This window comes from Schistocerca serialis, chromosome 2 (genome assembly GCF_023864345.2).
Source record: "Schistocerca serialis cubense isolate TAMUIC-IGC-003099 chromosome 2, iqSchSeri2.2, whole genome shotgun sequence".
NCBI classification, from domain to species: domain Eukaryota; kingdom Metazoa; phylum Arthropoda; class Insecta; order Orthoptera; family Acrididae; genus Schistocerca; species Schistocerca serialis.
Window position 1 is genome coordinate 380024561 of NC_064639.1, and position 20039 is coordinate 380044599.

General features: G+C 41.9%; 1 protein-coding gene and 1 non-coding gene across 2 annotated transcripts in view; both read left to right on the forward strand.

Annotated features, from left to right (window-relative positions):
* The window catches only part of LOC126457202 (large neutral amino acids transporter small subunit 1), a 333361-nt gene that overhangs the window by 87341 nt on the left and 225981 nt on the right, over nucleotides 1-20039 (forward strand). Inside the window, exon 2 of the mRNA XM_050093301.1 lies at nucleotides 11079-11204. Within this exon, the coding sequence (XP_049949258.1) occupies nucleotides 11079-11204 (126 nt within the window). The remainder of the gene's footprint in view (nucleotides 1-11078; nucleotides 11205-20039) is intronic.
* Trnas-cga (transfer RNA serine (anticodon CGA)) lies at nucleotides 1856-1930 on the forward strand. Its single transcript has one exon. It is a non-coding gene; the product is annotated as a tRNA-Ser (tRNA).

The window sequence follows — 20039 nt, forward strand, 5'->3', positions numbered from 1 at the left end:
TCCATGCCCGAGGCAGGATTCGAAACTGCGAACGTAGCAGTCGCGCCGTTCCTGACTGTAGCGCCTAGAACCACTCGGCCACCCCGGCCGGCTAACTTGCCTAACTCCACTGAGAATAGGCAAGGGGGATACAGTATCCCATTATTCGTCCAGATTCTCTTGAAACTTTACTTGCATGATCACAAAGGATTTCAAAGGGGAGTCAGAATATCTTACGGTGCGCAACCCTAGGCGAGATTATTTTATCTGAAGCTCACTTGTACTTCCGTTAGCATGCGTAAATTTCATAGTGCCTTCTCTCTCTTCAGTTACATGGCTGCAAATTCGTGAATATTTACGTTTCACATAGACAACAGTAGCGAAATGCGAAAGGTGCACACCAGTATCTTCATCTTTAAATTTCTAAACTTTTCAACTACGAGGCGTGTTTTTTAAGTAAGTACCGTTTTGAAATTAAAAAAAAGTCGTCCTAAGATACTTCAATAATTTTATTTTTACATGAAAGCCTGTACCTTAATCTACGCACTGACGCCATTACAGTCTGATTCTTCCTTGTTTACGGTGTGTACTGAGTGTTTAAGATGCCTCCGATAATCGTGAGTCCCGCCGACTGTGAAGTACGGGCTTTTATAAGATTTCTAAGTGCTAAGGGCCTAAAAGCGATCGATATTCATCGTGAGATCTGTGCAGTTTACGGAGAAAACATTGAGTGATGGAATGGTAAGAAAGTGGGTGAGAGCATTTAAAGTTGGCCGCACAAACGTGCATGATGAACAACAGAGTGGGCGTCCTTCGGTCGTTAATGAAAGTTTGGTGCAGGAAGTGGACAATAAGGTGAGAGAAAACAGACGCGCCGGCCAGGGTGACCGAGCGGTTCTAGGCGCTACAGTCTGGAACCGCGCGACCGCTACGTTCGCAGGTTCGAATCCTGCCTCGGGCATGGATGTGTGTGATGTCCTTAGGTTAGTTAGGTTTAATTAGTACTAAGTTCTAGGCAACTGATGACCTCAGAAGCTAAGTCGCATAGTGCTCAAAGCCATTTGAACCATTTCAACAAATATAAATGTTTCCCTTTACAGCCGATCTTAGGTCCGCCATATTTAACACTGGTACGTCTCCTGGGCTACAAACGGATTCTACTGGGTTTCCCTATCACACAGGTTCTTGTCTGTGTCACTCGCACACTACAGCGCTTAGGCCTCAATAGACAATAGACAGCAGTGCTTTAGCCAAACACTCAACGACTTTGGGTTTCTTCCTGCAGTGCAGAGCACAGTGGGCCACTCTGCACGCGATGAGGCTTCAAGCCAGACTGTTGACAACATGTGACTCTTCGCCAAAACTCTACTTCTGTCATTCATTACCTCCTGCCGTGGTAGAGCACTTACCCGAAAAAAGCAAAGGTACAAGGCACGAGTCACTGTCCAACACACTGTTTTAAACAACCAGGAAGTTTGAAATCAGCGTAGACTCTGCTCCACAGTGAAAATTCACTCCGGGTCTTACGTTTGTTTGATTGGTGAAAGAGTAACAGTAACAGAAATGTTCAAAAATCTTGTAATAGCTCTAAGAAAGACCAGAAATTCCGCGAGTACCTGTTAATAAACAGTAATAGTTTCCAGAATGAGATTTTCACTCTGCAGTGGAGTGTGCACTGATATGAAACTTCCTGCCAGATTAAAACTGTGTGCCGGACTGAGACTCGAACTCGGGACCTTTACCATTACGGGCAAGTGTTCTACCAACTGAGCTACCCAAGCACGACTCACGCCCCGTCCTCACAGCTTTACTTCCGCCAGTACCTCGCCTCCTCCCTTCAAACCTTACAGAAGCCGTGAGGACGGGGCGCGAGTCGTGCTTGGGTAGCTCAGTTGGTAGAGCACTTGCCCGCGAAAGGCAAAGGTCCCGAGTTCGAGCCTCGGTCCAGCAGGCAGTTTTAATCTGCCAAGAAGTCTCAAACAGTCATAGTGTTAGTAGTTGTTGTAGTAGTAGTAGGACTAGTAGTGATGATGATGAAATGGTTCAAATGGCTCTGAGCACTATGGGACTTAACATCTGTGGTCATCAGTCCCCTAAAACTTAGAACTACTTAAACCTAACTAACCTAAGGACATCACACACATCCATGCCCGAGGCAGGATTTGAACCTGCGACCGTAGCGGTCAAGCGGTTGCAAACTGAAGCGCCTAGAACCGCACGACCACACCGGCCGGCAATGACGATGATTATATTCATACGTGGATAACTTTTACCTGCATGTTTGACATATCATGGTATAATGATGAAGTCCCATACTCCTTGACAGAACGTAGGGGAACGATGTGGGAGACCCGCACCGTCGTACTAGGCAAGGTCCTAGTGGAGGTGGCTTGCCATTGCCTTCGTCCGACCGTAATGGGGATCAGTGATGATGAATACGACACAACAACACCCAGACATCTCGAGGCAGGTAAAAATCCCTGACCCCACCGGGAATTGAACCCGGGACCCCGTGCTCGGAAAGCGAGAACGCTACCGCGAGACCATGAGCTGCGGACTATCACTGTATTACAGCTTAAGAAAAAAAATCATATATACTGGCATTACGGACGTACAGGCCTAGTTTGACGAGCATGAGACAGGTAGCTAGCCATGTCCTTACAGTAGGAATCGCGCCGTCTCACGAAAGACGCCCGGGAGGGGTCCGCTGTTCGCGCGGCACGCTCACCGGCCGCCGCCAACGCATCCGCCCGCCGCCGCCGCGCCCGACTCTCGGACTCTGATACGCCGGTAGTCAGTTGAGCACAAGCGTTCCGTGAGTTAAGCATAAAGAACGTTGCCATCTGATTAATTTAAGCTTACCTTTATTTACGGTAAGTGTCCAAAATGATGCCCCTCTGTGGTAAGAGCAGCCTAACACCTCCTGAACTTATTACCTAACACTCGACGAATTTCGGCTGCCGAAATCTGGGAAAAGAGGAGCCGAACCCTGTCTTCCAGCTCTTCGATCGTGTGGGGATTAGTTGCATACACCTTGTCTTTTAACGTTCCCCAAAGATAGGAATCACTCGGATTTAGATCTGGAGAACGAGGAGGCCAGTCAATCATCCTATCATTAAAAACACTTTGTATTGCTGTCGTAGAAACACTGGCTGTGTGTGGGCTTGCATTTGTCCTGCATGAAATAACCGTTCATCTTTTCGATAGGTATTAGTTCTCGAAGAAAAATATTGCAGCATACTGTTGCGAGCTAACATCCCAAAGTTGTTCGGGCTCACATGCGGTTTCTCTTCGTCGGAATGTCGTGGCTCAAACTCGCCTGGGGGTTGAACAGTACGTGTCGCATTACACGCCCTAAATTAGACACTTGTGACTCTTTGGTTAAATTGTCTGGCTGATGGCAAGTTTGCGAACTACAAAGTTAACTTAACATATAATAACAGTAATAATAATATCGGGAACTAAATTATCGACCCATAAATGATGCAGGCCACACAGTTGCCATTTGGATGGAATAATGTTTATTCAGAAAGCAAACTAATAGCGAAAGTGGTCGTATTTAGAGTTACTGTTACACTCGAGCATATATCCATTTGACACAGTTCGATCATTCACAATCTCATCGCGAAACACAAGTTATCTACGCGAAAAGCGCGCGCAGAATATAGCTCAACTGACTAGGGCAGTTCCCTTTTCTGAAGCCGTCCATCTGATTGGCTACAGCCTATTCTGCATTATTTTATATTTTAACATATTTAAATAATCAAAGCTTGACCACTTACACATCCTAAATAAAGTAACAATAATGTCCATTACATAATAAACGTTAAATACTCTTATATAAAACCATTACAATTTCCTTCTTAACTTTGAATGTCACGACCAGTAGCCTTGCACCAATATGCTTTCTGATAAATAAATAAAGGATAAAAGTAACTATTATGCACTAAACTTTACAACAAATATTCTATTACCTAATGATTCAATAAGGTGTTTTGCTGCCATTGTTCAATGTGTTTTGTGTGGAGGTTCAAATGGTTCAAATGGCTCTAGGCATTATGGGTCTTAACATCTGAGGTCATCGGTCCCCTAGACTTAGAACTATTCAAACTTAACTAACCTAAGGGCATCACACACATCCATGCCCGAGGCAGGATTCGAACCTGCGACCGTAGCAGCTGCGCGGTTCCAGACTGAAGTGCCTAGAACCGCTCGGCCACAGCGGCTGGCTTGTTTGGAGGAAATGATGTGATGCTTAACTGAAAATAATGATAATTTAAATTTACTATATCTTTTAAACAAATAAAGTTACAGAGTTGATATTTACAGAATTTGTCCTTTTAATGATGCGCTTCTATATGAAATGTCGATCGTTAAGATCGACCAAAGCGTTCAGATTTTAGCATTCAGGTCTTTGTTACAAAACTTGTTCATTTCACTTTAGCAGTAAATCCTAAACTATTATAGATATGATCAATATTCACGTTTTATTGGGATCACCATGAAAATTTATGAAGGATGGCAGATTAAAATTACTGTGGCTTCATTCCCTGCATTACTACAGTATTAAATAGTTTCCATAAATGTTTCCCTTTACAGCCGATCTTAGGTCCGCCATATTTAACACTGCTACGTCTCCTCGGCCACAAACGGATTCTACTGGGTTTCCCTATGACACAGGTTCTCGTCTGTCTCACCCGCACACTACAGCGCTTAGGCCTCAATAGACAATAGAGGTCTGTGAGTTTCCCCACCTCGTGGTGAATCTGCGCCCTTGTGGCACACGGTCCTCGACGACAGGGTTAGTTTCACAATTCCTGTAGGCTGACTCTTTCGGCCATATATTTAAATGAGAGCGCAATGCTCATTAACTCACATTGTTCACACACCTGTCAGAACGTACTGTTTTGTTGCACTAATCGCACACCACATTCCTGTTTCCCCTTAATGCAGAGATTGTTGATGTAATTCATAAGGATTTTCGGAGCTCCAACGTCGATTGTTCTGAGAATATACGTACCCTGACAAATGGAGCCTTGCTTGAGCCACAGTATCTGAGTTCCTCAATTGATACGCTACCGTTGTTTTGTATGCAGATGCCCTTGACACACCAGTTTTTCCGAATGTCACAGAGATTTTCTCGGACTACTTTCCAAGGCCTCCTCTGTCAGGTCTAATTTATGTTCGGTTAAACCACTAGGTTCTCTAGGCCTTCCTTTGTGTAACACAGATCTACTCTCTCAAAATCTCTTCACTAATCTGCGTATCGCCGAAACTTTGGGAACATGCACAACGGCAAATTTTTGTATCATTTCAAGCTGACATTCCACATATGATCCCGTTTTTGCATAGTTCAGCACAAGAAACGCTCTTTGATCCGTCGTATATACCATACCGAATAGGAACTCAACAGAAAACTCAAAACACCCGAACACTCAGTCGCACAGCATAGAAGACATGCGCACTATGTTTCTGTCCGATAACCGGGCATGGGAAGCCCCGAACTCGGCGCATTTGCAATAATGATGTCTAACAACAATATTTGAAGCGATTAAACGTTACAAAAAAACTAAAAAGACCAGTACACTCAGTCGCACATTGTACGCGGCACGCGTAAAGTATTGGTGTCCGAGAACTACTCATAGGGACAACCGGCAGACTCAGCTGCAACGACCGACAAACGCACCGAGCGATCCGCGTACCTCACCCGAGCGTCCTTCGGGAGACTACGAAAACCAAAATCGGGTTGTCTGTAAGGAGATTGGAACGTGCATCTTCCCGGATGCAAGGCCACTCTATTTAAAACAGCAAAATCTCATTTGATTTATGCCTAATGTACAGTACCGATTTATAAATGAGTTATTTAATGAGTTAAAAGCTATGCTGCAATGTTCATTTCTCAAACCCGACCAGTACATACAATACAAACATTATTTCGTAATGTTAACACTACACACACTATCAGCTGACCTGAGGACATTAGTGTCGACGTTTGGTTTAAATTTTGTACACTCACACTTCCCATTTGTTTGCCAGAGGAATTGAGCCAGCATCCCTCCATAATGAGTGTGAAATGACAGGTACATGTTTAGGGTTCCGTACGTTCCCTACCTTAATGGATATCGGTAAAAACAGAACCCTAATAGAATTACTTTGTTGTCTGTCTGCCTGAATGTGTAGAGGTATCGAGTAGAAATTTATGCAGCGGACTATACGAGGGTCACTCCAAAAGAAATGCACACTATTTTTGTAAAAATACAGTTTTCATTCTGCATGTGTGAAAGTTTTACAGTGTGTAGATACACCCTTCCCGCTTGTTTTCAAACTTAGTTCAACCTGTTCCCGTGAGTGGTGACGTCATAGCATGTCTTCAAGATGGTTGCTACACTTGACGTTCGTCAGAAGCAACGTCTGTCATAGAATTCCTGTGCTGCGAAAACGAGACAGTGGGAAACAACCACAAGAGGTTGAAAAAGATGTATGGAGATGCTACTGTCTATCGCAGTACAGTTAGTCGGTGGGCAAGCAGGTTACGTGATGATAGCGGTCACGGCAATATTGAGGATTGTCCTCGCAGCGGCAGGCCTCGTACTGCACACACTCCAGACAATGTGCAGAGAGTTAATGAATTGGTGACTGCTGACAGACGCATCACAGTGAACGAATTGTCACCCTACGTAGGGATAGGGGAAGAAAGTGTTTGCAGAATACTGAAAGTGTTGGCGTTAAAAAAGATTCGTGCCAGGTGGGCTCCCAGGATTTTGACAGTGACTCACAAAGAAACAATAAAAACGGTATGCACCGAACTTTTGGAACAGACGAAGAGGCAATCAATGGAATGGCATCACACAAATTCACTCAAGAAAAAAAATTCAAAACCACACCTTCTGCTGGAAAAGTTATGGCTACGGTGGTTTTTCGATTCCGAAGGACATTTCAATGTTCAAATGTGTGTGAAGTCTTATGGGACTTAACTGCTAAGGTCATCAGTCCCTAAGCTTACACACTACTTAATCTAAATTATCCTAAGGACAAACACACACACCCATGCCCGAGGGAGGACTCGAACCTCCGCCAGGACCAGCCACACAGTCCATGACTGCAGCACCTTAGACCGCTCGGCTAATCCCGTGCGGCGAAGGACATTTCCTTGTGGACATCATGCCAAGTGGAACCACCATAAGTTCTGATGCAAATGTGACGACACTGAAGAAACTTCAAGCTCGACTGAGTCGTGTTCGACAACATCGGCAAATGCAGGATGTTTTGCTGTTGCACGACAATGCACGGCCACATGTCAGTCAAAAAACCATGGAAGCGATCACAAAACTCGGATGGACAACACTGAAAGGCCCGCCTTACAGTCCTGATCTGGCTCCATGTGACTATCATCTCTTTGGGAAACTGAAAGACTCTCTTCGTTGAGCAAGGTTTGAAGATGATGACTTCCTTGTGCACGCTGCCAAATAATGGCTCCAAGAGGTTGGTCCTGAATTTTACGGTGCGGGTATACAGGGGCTGGTTCCAAGATGGCGTAAGGCAGTTGAGAGGGATGGAAATTACGTGGAGACATGAAAATATTGTTCCTAAAGGATGTATCTACACACGTAAAACTTTTAACCATGTGGAATAAAAGATGGATTTAAAAAAATAGTGCGCATTTCTTTTGGAGTGACCCTCGTGTAGCCCCTTGGTGATGTAATAAATGTACGAGTCTGGGTCATTGCAATCAAAAGATACAACAATTGATGTCGCACTGACGCTCGCAAGCTGACCTTTCAAAACCTGTAGGGTACTTCGCCTTGACCTATGGTTTTGAAATTTGAGAAGAAGCAAGGTTTCACAGTACAAGTAAAAGAAAAAATTACGAATATTGTTAATTTGGAATTATATTTCAGGAAAACAAATACTTCATCATTTGTTATCCGACTTCAAACTTTCGCAGGACCGATATCGTGCCAGTATCAATGTCGATAACTGACAAAATCGTCGATATTGTCGATACACGGGATGGATGAACTATCCATATACATAACTGAGTTTGTACGCAACCCACTGAGCGTGGGTGTTAATCGCATCTGGGCAATTTGCGACCGCCCCCCCCCCCCCCCCGACACTGGCTCCACACTCCACACGGGTAGCACTAAGTATCTACAGTAGGTCGACTTCTTTGTTAAATGTAGTGAAGTACAGAAACCTTCCTCGGGTATCAGTGTGTCTACTAGAAACCAAGCCACGAACGATGGCGGTTCGCGCAGCTCAAGACGGACGGGGATTGCATTGTTGCCGGTTACAAGCGACGGTCGTGGTAAGAACATACACGTCTAAGCTTGAACAAAGTGTGCGTACTACAAAGTATGTCTCTCGCTTGCTTGTTCTGAATTTGTCGCTTACCACCACCATCAGCCGTGACAACTCGCAACAGATGGAATAAAAATTCACTAAATAACTCGCTATGATCACACTTAATGCTTGCAGTGGCCATTATGTTCAGAGCAGAACGTTGAGAATACTACTGAACTCTCATTGGTTGTTGGAGAATGTGTGACGTAAACGTGCAGAACGAGCTTACACTCGACCGCGATCATTCGTGACTCCCAGCTGTAGTGAAAACCGTGCAAATTCCCTACAGCAGTTCCTGAGATTAGTCCGGACGTGAAGATAGAAATTGCAGGGGAGGGGGAGGGGACTTAATATACTATTTAGTTTACTATTTATTATTATTATTATTTACTTTTGGTACAATTTTACCAAACTCATACTTTGCGTTGTCTAAGTAATCCTCACTGTATAGAATGTACTGCTTGACAGGTACTTTTTAACGACCTTTTGAAATAAGTTCGTCTCATTAATCTCTTCAGTCAACATCAAGAACCGCATTTCACAGCAGAAACTACGAGTATTTCTTGGCTTCCTAACTTGTTGTCCCATTGACATAGTGAACATAATGTTGGTCAATAACAGCTCAATCAGAGGCGCCATTCTTGCGTTAAGAAATCCCAAAATGTGACACAATAAAAAGTACCCTTTGTCACCCACTTTCAACTTGAGTGATTCAACTGATAGTAAATTTCATGTTAATATTTTTTGTTTTTCTATAGTATCCGCGATTGTTAATGTAGTGACGCGTTTCCTACGAGGGGCGTTGGAAAAGTCTGTGCAAAAGTAAAACCTACTTACGTGTTTGGGGTAAACCTCTTTTTTATTTTTCGACATAGTCTCCTTTTAGACTTATACACCTCGTCCAACGCTGTTCTAATTTGTTGATCCCTTCCGAATAATAGGAACTGTCCAAGTCTGCAAAATAGCTATTAGTTGCTGCAATCACCGCCTCATTTGAGTAAAATCTTTGTCCCGCCAGCCATTTCTTCAAATTGAGGAACAAATAGTAGTCCGTGGGAGCCAAGTCTGGAGAACAGGGGTGATGTTTTCTAGTTGGAATCCAATTTTCATTAATTTTGCGACCAAAACTGCTGAGGTGTGTGCTGGTGCATTGTCATGATGGAAAAGGACTTTCTTGCGGTCTAACTGCCGGTGTTTTTCTTGCAGCTCGGTTTTCAAACTGTCCAATAACGATGACTTATATGCACCTGTAATAGTTTTACCTTTTTCCAGATTGTCGATCAGGATTATCCCTTGCGAATACCAAAAGACAGTCGTCATAAACTTTCCGGCCGAAGGAATCGTCTTCGCCTTTTTTGGTGCAGATTCTCCCTTGGTATCGCATCGTTTAGATTGTTGATTGGTCTCAGGAATATAGTAATGTATCCATGTTTCATCCACAGTGACGAAACGACGCTTAGAATCCTGCAGATTCTTCCTGAACAGCTGCAAACCATCCTTGCAACACTTCACACGATTCCGTTTTTGGTCAAGCGTGAGCAGTCGCGGAACCCATCTTGCGGATAGCTTTCTCATGTCCAAAAGTTTATGCTAAATATTATGTATCCAGAATGAGATTTTCACACTGCAGCGGAGTGTGCGCTGATATGAAACTTCCTGGCAGATTAAAACTGTGTGCCGGTGCATTGGCATGATAGAAAAGGACTTTCTTGCGGTCTAACTACCGGTGTTTTTCTTGCAGCTCGGTTTTCAAACGGTCCATTAACGATGACTTACATGCACCTGTAATAGTTTTACCCTTTTCCAGATAGTCGATCAGGATTATCCCTTACGAATCCCAAAAGACAGTCATCATAAACACAGTTTTAATCTGCCAGGAAGTTTCATATCAGCACACACTCCGCTGCAGAGTGAAAATCTCATTCTGGAAACATCCCCCAGGCTGTGTCTAAGCCATGTCTCCGCAGTATCCTTTCTTTCAGGAGCGCTAGTTCTGCAAGGTTCGCAGGAGAGCTTCTGTAAAGTTTGGAGGGTAGGAGACGAGATACTGGCAGAAGTAAAGCTGTGAGGACCGGGCGTGAATCGTGCTTCGGTAGCTCAGATGGTAGAGCACTTGCCCGCGAAAGGCAAAGGTCCCGAGTTCGAGTCTCGGTCGGGCACAGAGCTTTAATCTGCCAGGAAGTTTTATGTACCCGTTCATTCGAGATGCCCACATTACTAGCAATCTCACGCACCTTAACTCTTCTGTCATCCATCACCATATCATGGATTTTATCAATGATTTCTGGAGTCGTAACCTTCACAGGGCGTCCAGAACGTTCAGCATCACTTGTGCCCATATGACCACTCCGAAAATTTTGAAACCACTTATAAACTGTTCTAATCGAAGGTGCAGAGTCGCCTTGATGTTTATCAAGCTTCTCTTTAGTCTCCTGAGGCGTTTTACCTTTCATAAAGTAATTCTTAATCACCACACGAAATTCTTCTTCGTCCATTTTTTGACAGTCACTCGACTTCCTTGGTTGACACGAATGCCAAACACATAGAAATAGATCATTTTGGCTGAAATTCGGTGTGCGTTCTTTCCAAAGATGCTACTAACTAAACATGACCTCGATATGCGCCAGGGGTGCCATCTCTCGGACTTTGTACGGACTTCTCAAACGCCCCTTTTAATAGATTACCTTAGATCGAGTTGTTCCCGTGGAACCTGGGTGAATAAACGACTGAAAGAAACGTGTTTGGTGTTCGGGCAGGTCTGCTGACGGCGGTGAACTGCATGAGCGTGCGCTGGGCGATGCGCATCCAGGACATCTTCACCGTGGCCAAGCTGGCGGCGCTGGCCGCCATCATCGTCGCGGGCATCGTCCACATCGGCTCAGGTGAGTGTCTGTCTCATGCCCGCTGCCCAAGTGCGCTACCAGTAAACCCATACCTCAGATCCTTTAATGAGTGCCACTCCCATGTATAAAACGGATTTCACGAACTGTGTGCCAGTGATATAGTTTTGCAGGTACATTCAGTGGTATGTTTCGATACTGTCTGCAAAATGTGTTGCTAATAGTGTTAGTAGTAAAGAAGTAATAAATCAAAACGTCATACTCCATGAACTTTGAAAATGTAGTAACCGATAAAGGTTTTTTCTTTCGTCGCTTTGTGCGTGAGTGGGGTAAGGGGGGGGGGGGGGGAGAGAAGCGAGAGAAAGTTTCATTAAGGTTTGAAATTATGTGTAAAGTTAATCGGAAGTCGCTAAGTGCCCTCATTCTAAAATACTGGATGAATATTGTATGGGTAATTTTCACGCCGCGGGCTACACTGCTTCAAGACAAACACACAGTTTCTATCTGCAATACGTGACTTACTAAGTTAAACCTTCAACGTAAGATTATAACTCTTAATGAGTGGATTATGACAGCATTTTAAATTGTGTCAATAACTATCTGAAATATTGAAAATAATTTTTTGTTGCTCCAGGAAGCCTTTAAACAGGTAACCTGCAAGTGGGTGCGTGCCCCAGGTTAGCTGTTTGGTAATATAGAGGTGACATTTCTGTTTTCTCCTTTTTTTTTTCAGCGTAAATGGTCACAGCTTCCGAATTAGGTACCTACGAGATACTAAGGAAATTGTGGGGTGACACGCACATATGCGGCACAGACGCTTTCAGTCAATCTACATCTACATAACTACCCTGCAGTTCACACTTAAGTGCCTGTTGCGAGAGTTGTAGGTGAAGCAACCACCTTTTGTTGCCAAACCTTCACTGCCACTGCACCGACACCTGCCGCTTGCACAGTGATTCAGACAACTTACTATCTTGTGGCATCGTTCGTTGCGAGCTGAGACTTTGTTTTCATTTCTCAAGTTACAGAGTTAATATTTTATCAGTTTTTACTGTTGTTTATTGTCTCACACTAAACAATGTCCGAAGCATTCTCGTGAAATGTTATTCAGTGGAAAAGTTCGGCATCATTCTCTTGGCCAGGGGAATGAATCTCTCAATCACTCCCTTGTTACTGACAAGACGCCTACCATGACAAAGGCGAAGGAAGAGCTGATAATAATAATAATAATAATAATAATAATCCTCGTGGAGGCCCGGGAAAAGAATAGGCCTCCGGTATGTTCTGCCAGTCGTAAAAGGCGACGAAAAGAACAAACCACTAATAGGGCTAACCCCCCTTTTAGTGTGATTAGTTGGTTCAGGACAGAACTAAAGAAGCCTCGGACAAGCGCCGTCATGGTCGGGGACGACGCTTGAACCCTATGCCCGCCCACAATGGTAACGACACTGCTAGCCAACTGGAAAATGATTTAAATCCAAATAGAGGTGTTTTGCAGGATATGCTTCCTGCAACCACCCTAGAAGGAAAACAAAGACAGAGGATGAGATGGTCAGATGAAGTTAATCGACACCTCATGTTCTGTTATTACCAAGCAACAAACCTAGGAACCAACACAACTGGATACAGATCACAAGTATACACAACATTTATTACCAGATACCCAGAATTAAAATTTTTAACAGAACAACGACTAGCTGATCAGATCCGTGTAATAATAAAAAATAACAGGATACCTCAGTCAGAATTAGAAAACATCAAACAAGACGTACAACAAATACTGGAACAAAATAATGTGCAATCAGAAGAAGAAGAAAATACAGTAATGGACTCAAACATCCCAGAGCAAACAAACAAAGAACAACACGCACCAATTAAACAATCAGAGGAAAACGAAATCTTAAGACAGCCACCAGAACAAGCACAAATAGAACACGAAGTGACACAGATGTTAGATATAGAAGAAAGATTTCAGCTAACATATATAGAATACAAAGACACAAATACAGACATTAGACCATTCTTGCATAGACCACCAAATAACCCACAAGTCGAAACAACAATGAAAACTATCAACACAATCATACACAACAAGATAAATGAAAACACAACTATGGAAGAGATACAACTACTGGTTTATATAGGAGCACTCACTACACTAAATATACACACTAGGCAGAGATCAGAACCAACCAACACACAGAAGAAACCCACAAAACCAGCATGGCAACACAGGCTACAGATCAGAATAGAAAAACTGAGAAAAGACATCGGACAGCTAACACAATTTATAAGAAATGAAATCTCGGAAAAAAAACGAAAAAGGTTAGGTAAAATCTCACAACAAGAAGCGACAGAGCAATTAGACGAAAAGAAGCAGAAATTACAAGCATTAGCCAAACGACTCAGAAGATACAAAAAAAGTGAAAATAGAAGGAAACAAAACCAAACATTCAACACAAACCAAAAGAAATTTTACCAGACAATAGATAACACACACATTAAAATAAACAATCCACAAAACATAACAGACATGGAACACTTCTGGAGCAACATATGGTCAAACCCGGTACAACATAACAGGCATGCACGGTGGATACAAGCAGAAACAGACACATACAAGATGATACCACAAATGCCTGAAGTGATAATTTTGCAACATGAAGTCACCCAAGCAATTAATTCTACTCACAATTGGAAAGCCCCTGGAAATGATAAAATAGCAAATTTCTGGTTAAAGAAGTTCACCTCAACACATTCACATTTAACTAAATTATTTAACAGTTACATTGCAGACCCATACACATTCCCTCATACACTTACACACGGATTAACATATCTGAAACCAAAAGATCAAGCAGACACAGCGAACCCAGCTAAATATCGCCCCATAACATGCCTACCAACAATATACAAAATATTAACTTCAGTCATTAAACAGAAATTAATGACACATACAACACAGAACAAAATTATTAATGAAGAACAAAAAGGCTGTTGCAAAGGAGCACGAGGATGTAAAGAGCAACTGATAATAGATGCAGAGGTGACATATCAAGCTAAAACTAAACAAAGGTCGCTACACTACGCATAAATTGATTACCAAAAAGCTTTTGATAGTGTACCCCACTCATGGTTACTACAGATATTGGAAATATACAAAGTAGATCCTAAATTGATACAGTTTCTAAACACACTAATGAAAAATTGGAAAACCACACTTAATACCCAAACAAATTTAAATAATATCACATCACAGCCAATACAGATTAAGCGTGGAATATACCAAGGAGACTCATTAAGTCCTTTCTGGTTCTGTCTTGCTCTGAACCCACTATCCAACATGCTAAATAATACAAATTATGGATACAATATTACTGGAACATACCCACACAAAATCACACATTTGCTATACATGGATGATCTAAAACTACTGGCAGCAACCAATCAACAACTCAATCAATAACTAAAGATAACAGAAGGATTCAGCAGTGATATAAGTATGGCTTTTGGAACAGACAAATGTAAGAAAAATAGCATAGTCAAGGGAAAACACACTAAACAAGAAGATTACATATTGGATAACCACAGCGACTGCATAGAAGCGATGGAAAAAACGGATGCCTATAAATATCTAGGATACAGACAAAAAATAGGAATAGATAATACAAATATTAAAGAAGAACTAAAAGAAAAATATAGACAAAGACTAACAAAAATACTGAAAACAGAATTGACAGCAAGAAACAAGACAAAAGCTATAAATACTTATGCCATACCAATATTGACCTACTCATTTGGAGTAGTGAAATGGAGTAACACAGACCTAGAAGCACTCAATACACTTACACGATCACAACGCCACAAATATAGAATACATCACATACATTCAGCAACAGAAAGATTCACATTAAGCAGAAAGGAAGGAGGAAGGGGATTTATCGACATAAAAAACCTACATTATGGACAGGGAGACATTTTAAGAAAATTCTTTCTAGAACGAGCAGAAACTAGCAAAATACACAAGGCAATCACTCGTATAAATACATCGGCTACACCACTGCAATTTCATAACCACTCCTACAACCCTTTAGATCACATTACATCAACAGATACGAAGAAAGTAAATTGGAAAAAGAAAACACTTCATGGCAAGCACCCGTATCATCTAACAAAGCCACACATCGATCAAGACACATCCAACACATGGCTAAGAAAAGGCAATACATACAGTGAGACAGAAGGATTCATGATTGCAATACAGGATCAAACAATAAACACCGGGTATTACAGCAAGCATATTATTAAAGATCCCAATACCACAACGGATAAATGCAGACTTTGTAAACAACAAATAGAAACAGTAGATCACATCACAAGCGGATGTACAATACTAGCAAATACAGAATACCCCAGACGACATGACAATGTCGCAAAAATAATACATCAAAAGCTTGCCATAAAACATAAACTTTTAAAACAACACGTTCCTACATACAAGTATACACCACAGAATGTACTGGAGAATGATGAATACAAATTATACTGGAACAGAACCGTTATAACAGATAAAACAACGCCACATAACAAACCTGACATCATACTCACCAATAAAAAGAAGAAATTAACACAACTAATCGAATTATCCATACCCAATACAACAAATATACAAAAGAAAACAGGAGAAAAAATTGAAAAATACGTCCAACTGGCTGAGGAAGTCAAAGACATGTGGCATCAGGATAAAGTTGACATCATACCAATTATACTATCAACTACAGGAGTCATACCACACAATATCCACCAGTACATCAATGCAATACAGCTACATCCAAACATATGTATACAACTATAGAAATCCGTAATTATTGATACATGTTCAATTACCCGAAAGTTCCTAAATGCAATATAACACATACCGTACAGTTAAAAGGAAGTGACGCTTGATCAAGGTCCTCGTCACTCCATTTTTAACCGGACTTAACGTCTGAGTTAGTGAAGGAAATAATAATAATTATAATAATAATAATAGCCACGCCTGACTAGCCGAGCGGTCTAAGGCGCTGCAGTCGTGGACTGTGCGGCTGGTCCCGGCGGAGGTTCGAGTCCTCCTTCGGGCATGGGCGTGTGTGTTTCTCCGTAGGACAATTTAGGTTAAGTAGTGTGTCAGCTTAGGGACTGATGACCTTAGCAGTTGAATCCCATAAGATTTGACACACATTTGAACACCTGAATAATAATAATTTCATGTGGCTCAGTGGCCAGGCGCAAGTCATTCAGTTGGACGCCACTCCGGCGACTTCCGTGTCTGTAATCTACCCCTAATTACCGAACTGGGGAGAGGGGACGTACAGATTCATGTGGAATCGTAACCACACGTCATTCCTGGGTACTCATCACATCGTAGAGAGCAAATATGTCTAAATGATGTGAATGTGACGATAATAGTAGTTCCAGTAACATTCGAAGAGTCACACATATACAGGGTTTCACAGAAACTTAAAAAACGTAAATATCATGTATCTCGACTCGTAATTAACTTAGAGAAAAAGAAGTAAAATTTGTCTGATACACCAACTCGAAAAGTTTCTTTCTGATTCTTTAATCAGGTTGTACATGCTCACTCCTTGTGAGACCCCAACATCTATTCGATGAACACATTTTCAGAGTACCTCCTACACAACGCTCGAGGGATTCACAGTTCTTTTAACGCCTTACGAACAGACTTCAGTGATGAACGCTGGAAAACTGTCGATTCCTCCCCACATATTCGTCATTTCTCCTTGGCCTCCCTACTGTCTATCTATCGCCTGCACCTTGTCTCCTGGTGACGCAGGTTCAGCCATGGTTACCGGGTTTTGCATGTTAATTTGAAGGGGTGGCCAGATGCCCTTCATACCGCCACCCCGTACCCCCCAGGAGAGAATTAGTGTACCCCATCCGTCTGCGTCGAGTATAAATTGTGAAATAGTGTGAATGTGTTTCAAATGTCTGAGAGTCGTGTAACTGAGGCGGGACTTGGGGACCAGCCCGGTATTCACCTAGTAGGATGTGGAAAATCGCCTAAAAACCACATCCAGGCAGGCCGGCACACCAGCCGTCGTCGTTAGTCCACCGGGCGGATTCGATCCGCGGCCACCGCGCCTACCCGAGTCCAGGAAGCAGCGCGTTAGCGCTCTCGGCTAACCTGGCGGGTCTCTCCTTGGCCTCCCTACACGGCGCTACAAATTCGTGTTCCCTGTTTGCATGTGCCATTATCTTATGGATGACCGAGAGGGTTATGGTTCCTCGCATCACATTCTGAAATTTCTCTGAATTTGGTTGTCTGATCTCGTTCCAGTAAAACAAGTCACACACTGTGCCTTGTGTCTTTTCCTGTGCAGACTCCATTCTTCTATTCATTTCTGTTGCATCTACCACCCTTCAAAAACAAAGAAAACTTTTTTTCCTTATGTCGCTGTTGTCACCTCTAAAGGCAAAACATTTATTCATTATGAATAAACGAGCACACAGTCTTTAAATATAAATATTATCTGGAAAACTTTATTGACATACTGGAACACTGCAAACAACAAAACGTACTCAGATCTAAAGTAAAACATTATCGTTACTTAGCTAACTATACTTCGTAAACATACAGCATCATAGTAAAAGAACTGTCGAATAAATCTCAAATCGTACTTTAAAGTAAACGAATTATCAAATAAGTGTCCAAACTTATTCTATACGTTTATACGCGGGTGAGACAAATGAAAACCTTAAATATTTTTTTAAATGTTATTTATTGTGCAGAAGTGGTACAAAGCTGTATCACTTTTCAAAATAATCTCCCTCACGCTCAGTGCAAGTCCTCCAGCGTTTACAAAGTGCATAACTTCCTTTAGAAAAAAATTCCTTTGGTAGTCTCCACAACCACTCATGCACCGCGTGGCGTACCTCTTCATCAGAACGGAACTTCTTTCCTCCCATTGCGTCTTTGAGTGGTCCAACCGTATGGAAAGCACTTGGGGCAAGATCTGGTGAGTATGGTGGATTAGGAAGACACCTAAAATGCAGGTATGTGATTGTTGCAACTGTTGTATGGGCAGTGTGGGGCCTTGCATTGTCATGTTGCAAAAGGACACCTGCTGACAGCAATCCACGTCGCTTTGATTTCATTGCAGGCAGAAGATGATTTTTTAGAACATCTGTGTCTGATGCACTGGTGACAATGGTCCCTCTAGGCATGTAATGCTCCAAAATGACGCCTTTTTCGTCCCAAAAAGAGAGTCAGCATAGCCTTACCTGCTGGTGGTTCTGTTCGAAACTTCTCTGGATTTGGTGATGAGGAATAGCGCCATTCCTTGCTCGATCTCTTCGTTCCTGGTTGGTGGAAGTGAACCCAGGTTTCGTCCCCAGTAACGATTCTTGCAAGGAAGCCATCACCTTCTCGTTCAAAGCGCCGAAGTAGTTCTTCACAAGCATCAACACGTCGTTCTCTCATTTCAGGAGTCAGCTGCCGTTGCACCCATCTTGCAGATTTTTGTGAAACTGGAGCACATCATGCACAATGTGGTGTGCTGACCCATGACTAATCTGTAAACGGGCAATTCCATGTCAAATCAACAAGTGCTACAACCTGACCCTCTCAGATTATTTTGAAATTAAGTATGCATATACTACTCATAAATCATGACACAAATTAATTAAGAGCTTTTATATGATACCAAACATCATTAGTTTAATATATAGATACACATTGTTTATAAAAACAACATTGTTGAATTTATCGAATTTTGAAAAAATCTGTTTTTAAAATTCTCAAAAAAATATATGTGAAAGATACACTTTACATCTACATATTCTGAAAGTTTCAACTTGGGATGAGCATAGGATCACTATCAAAAGCAATTTTACGTTAAGGGTGGTGCTTTAAAAATTCCTAAAAACTAAATTATTTTAGATATTAGGCCTACTTCTCACCAGCTGTATGTTGTTGTAAAATGTGGAAATCAAAAATAACTTATAATTGACAAAATAACATATCTTTTATTCTTCTGTAATTAATCAATACAAAATGAAAACTTAAAAAACACAGAAAAATGAATACCTGAGATCACACCTAAATTCAGTTAGTAATTACTATTATTTACAAATAGGCGTCCTATTAGTGCACTTCTTCATACTTCGAACTAATCAGTCTGGTGCACATCAACATTTCTGCACTGCATAACTTTTATGTTCGCCCTGTAGCAGTTTCAGGGTTCACGATTGCCACTACTTCCCTACTGCTTATGGAAAGAATGTCTGGATGACTCGGAAATGTAAAAGATGATGATGGTCCATGTGGATGTAAGAAACTAACTGTGATTTCATCCTTCTCCCGATTTTTTTCAAGTACACAGGTTAACCACCAGTGTCCATTATAATCTCAAGCAACATATCCTTTTATGTCTTTGAACAGTATTGTATCACTGTCAGAAACTGTCACTAGTTCAATTTTACTATCATCAGAGTTCGAATACACTTTTTTTATTCTTTTGTCCTTGCTAAAAGGAATAAAAGAGTGAAGTTTTTGTGTCCCTACAATTTATGCAGCATTTCTCAAATCCCTCCATAAGTTTCATTTCTTCTTTTTTGTGATCTTCTTTAGTAGCATACTTAAAGTTCATTCCTTCTATGTTATCCTTGGCAAACATTTAAAGTTGTTTTGGTGTCATTATTTGATCACTGTGTGGTCTTTGCAGACTTGCTCGAGCTGCAAGTCGTTTAACTGTTTCACCAACACCATCACTAGCTCCCTTCCCATGCGAGGTGGCTGAAAAATGCCATTCAGCTTCAGTTTGGAAATCTTCTTCATGATGGCACAGGTTGATAAAGTTCTACCTATTTTTATAA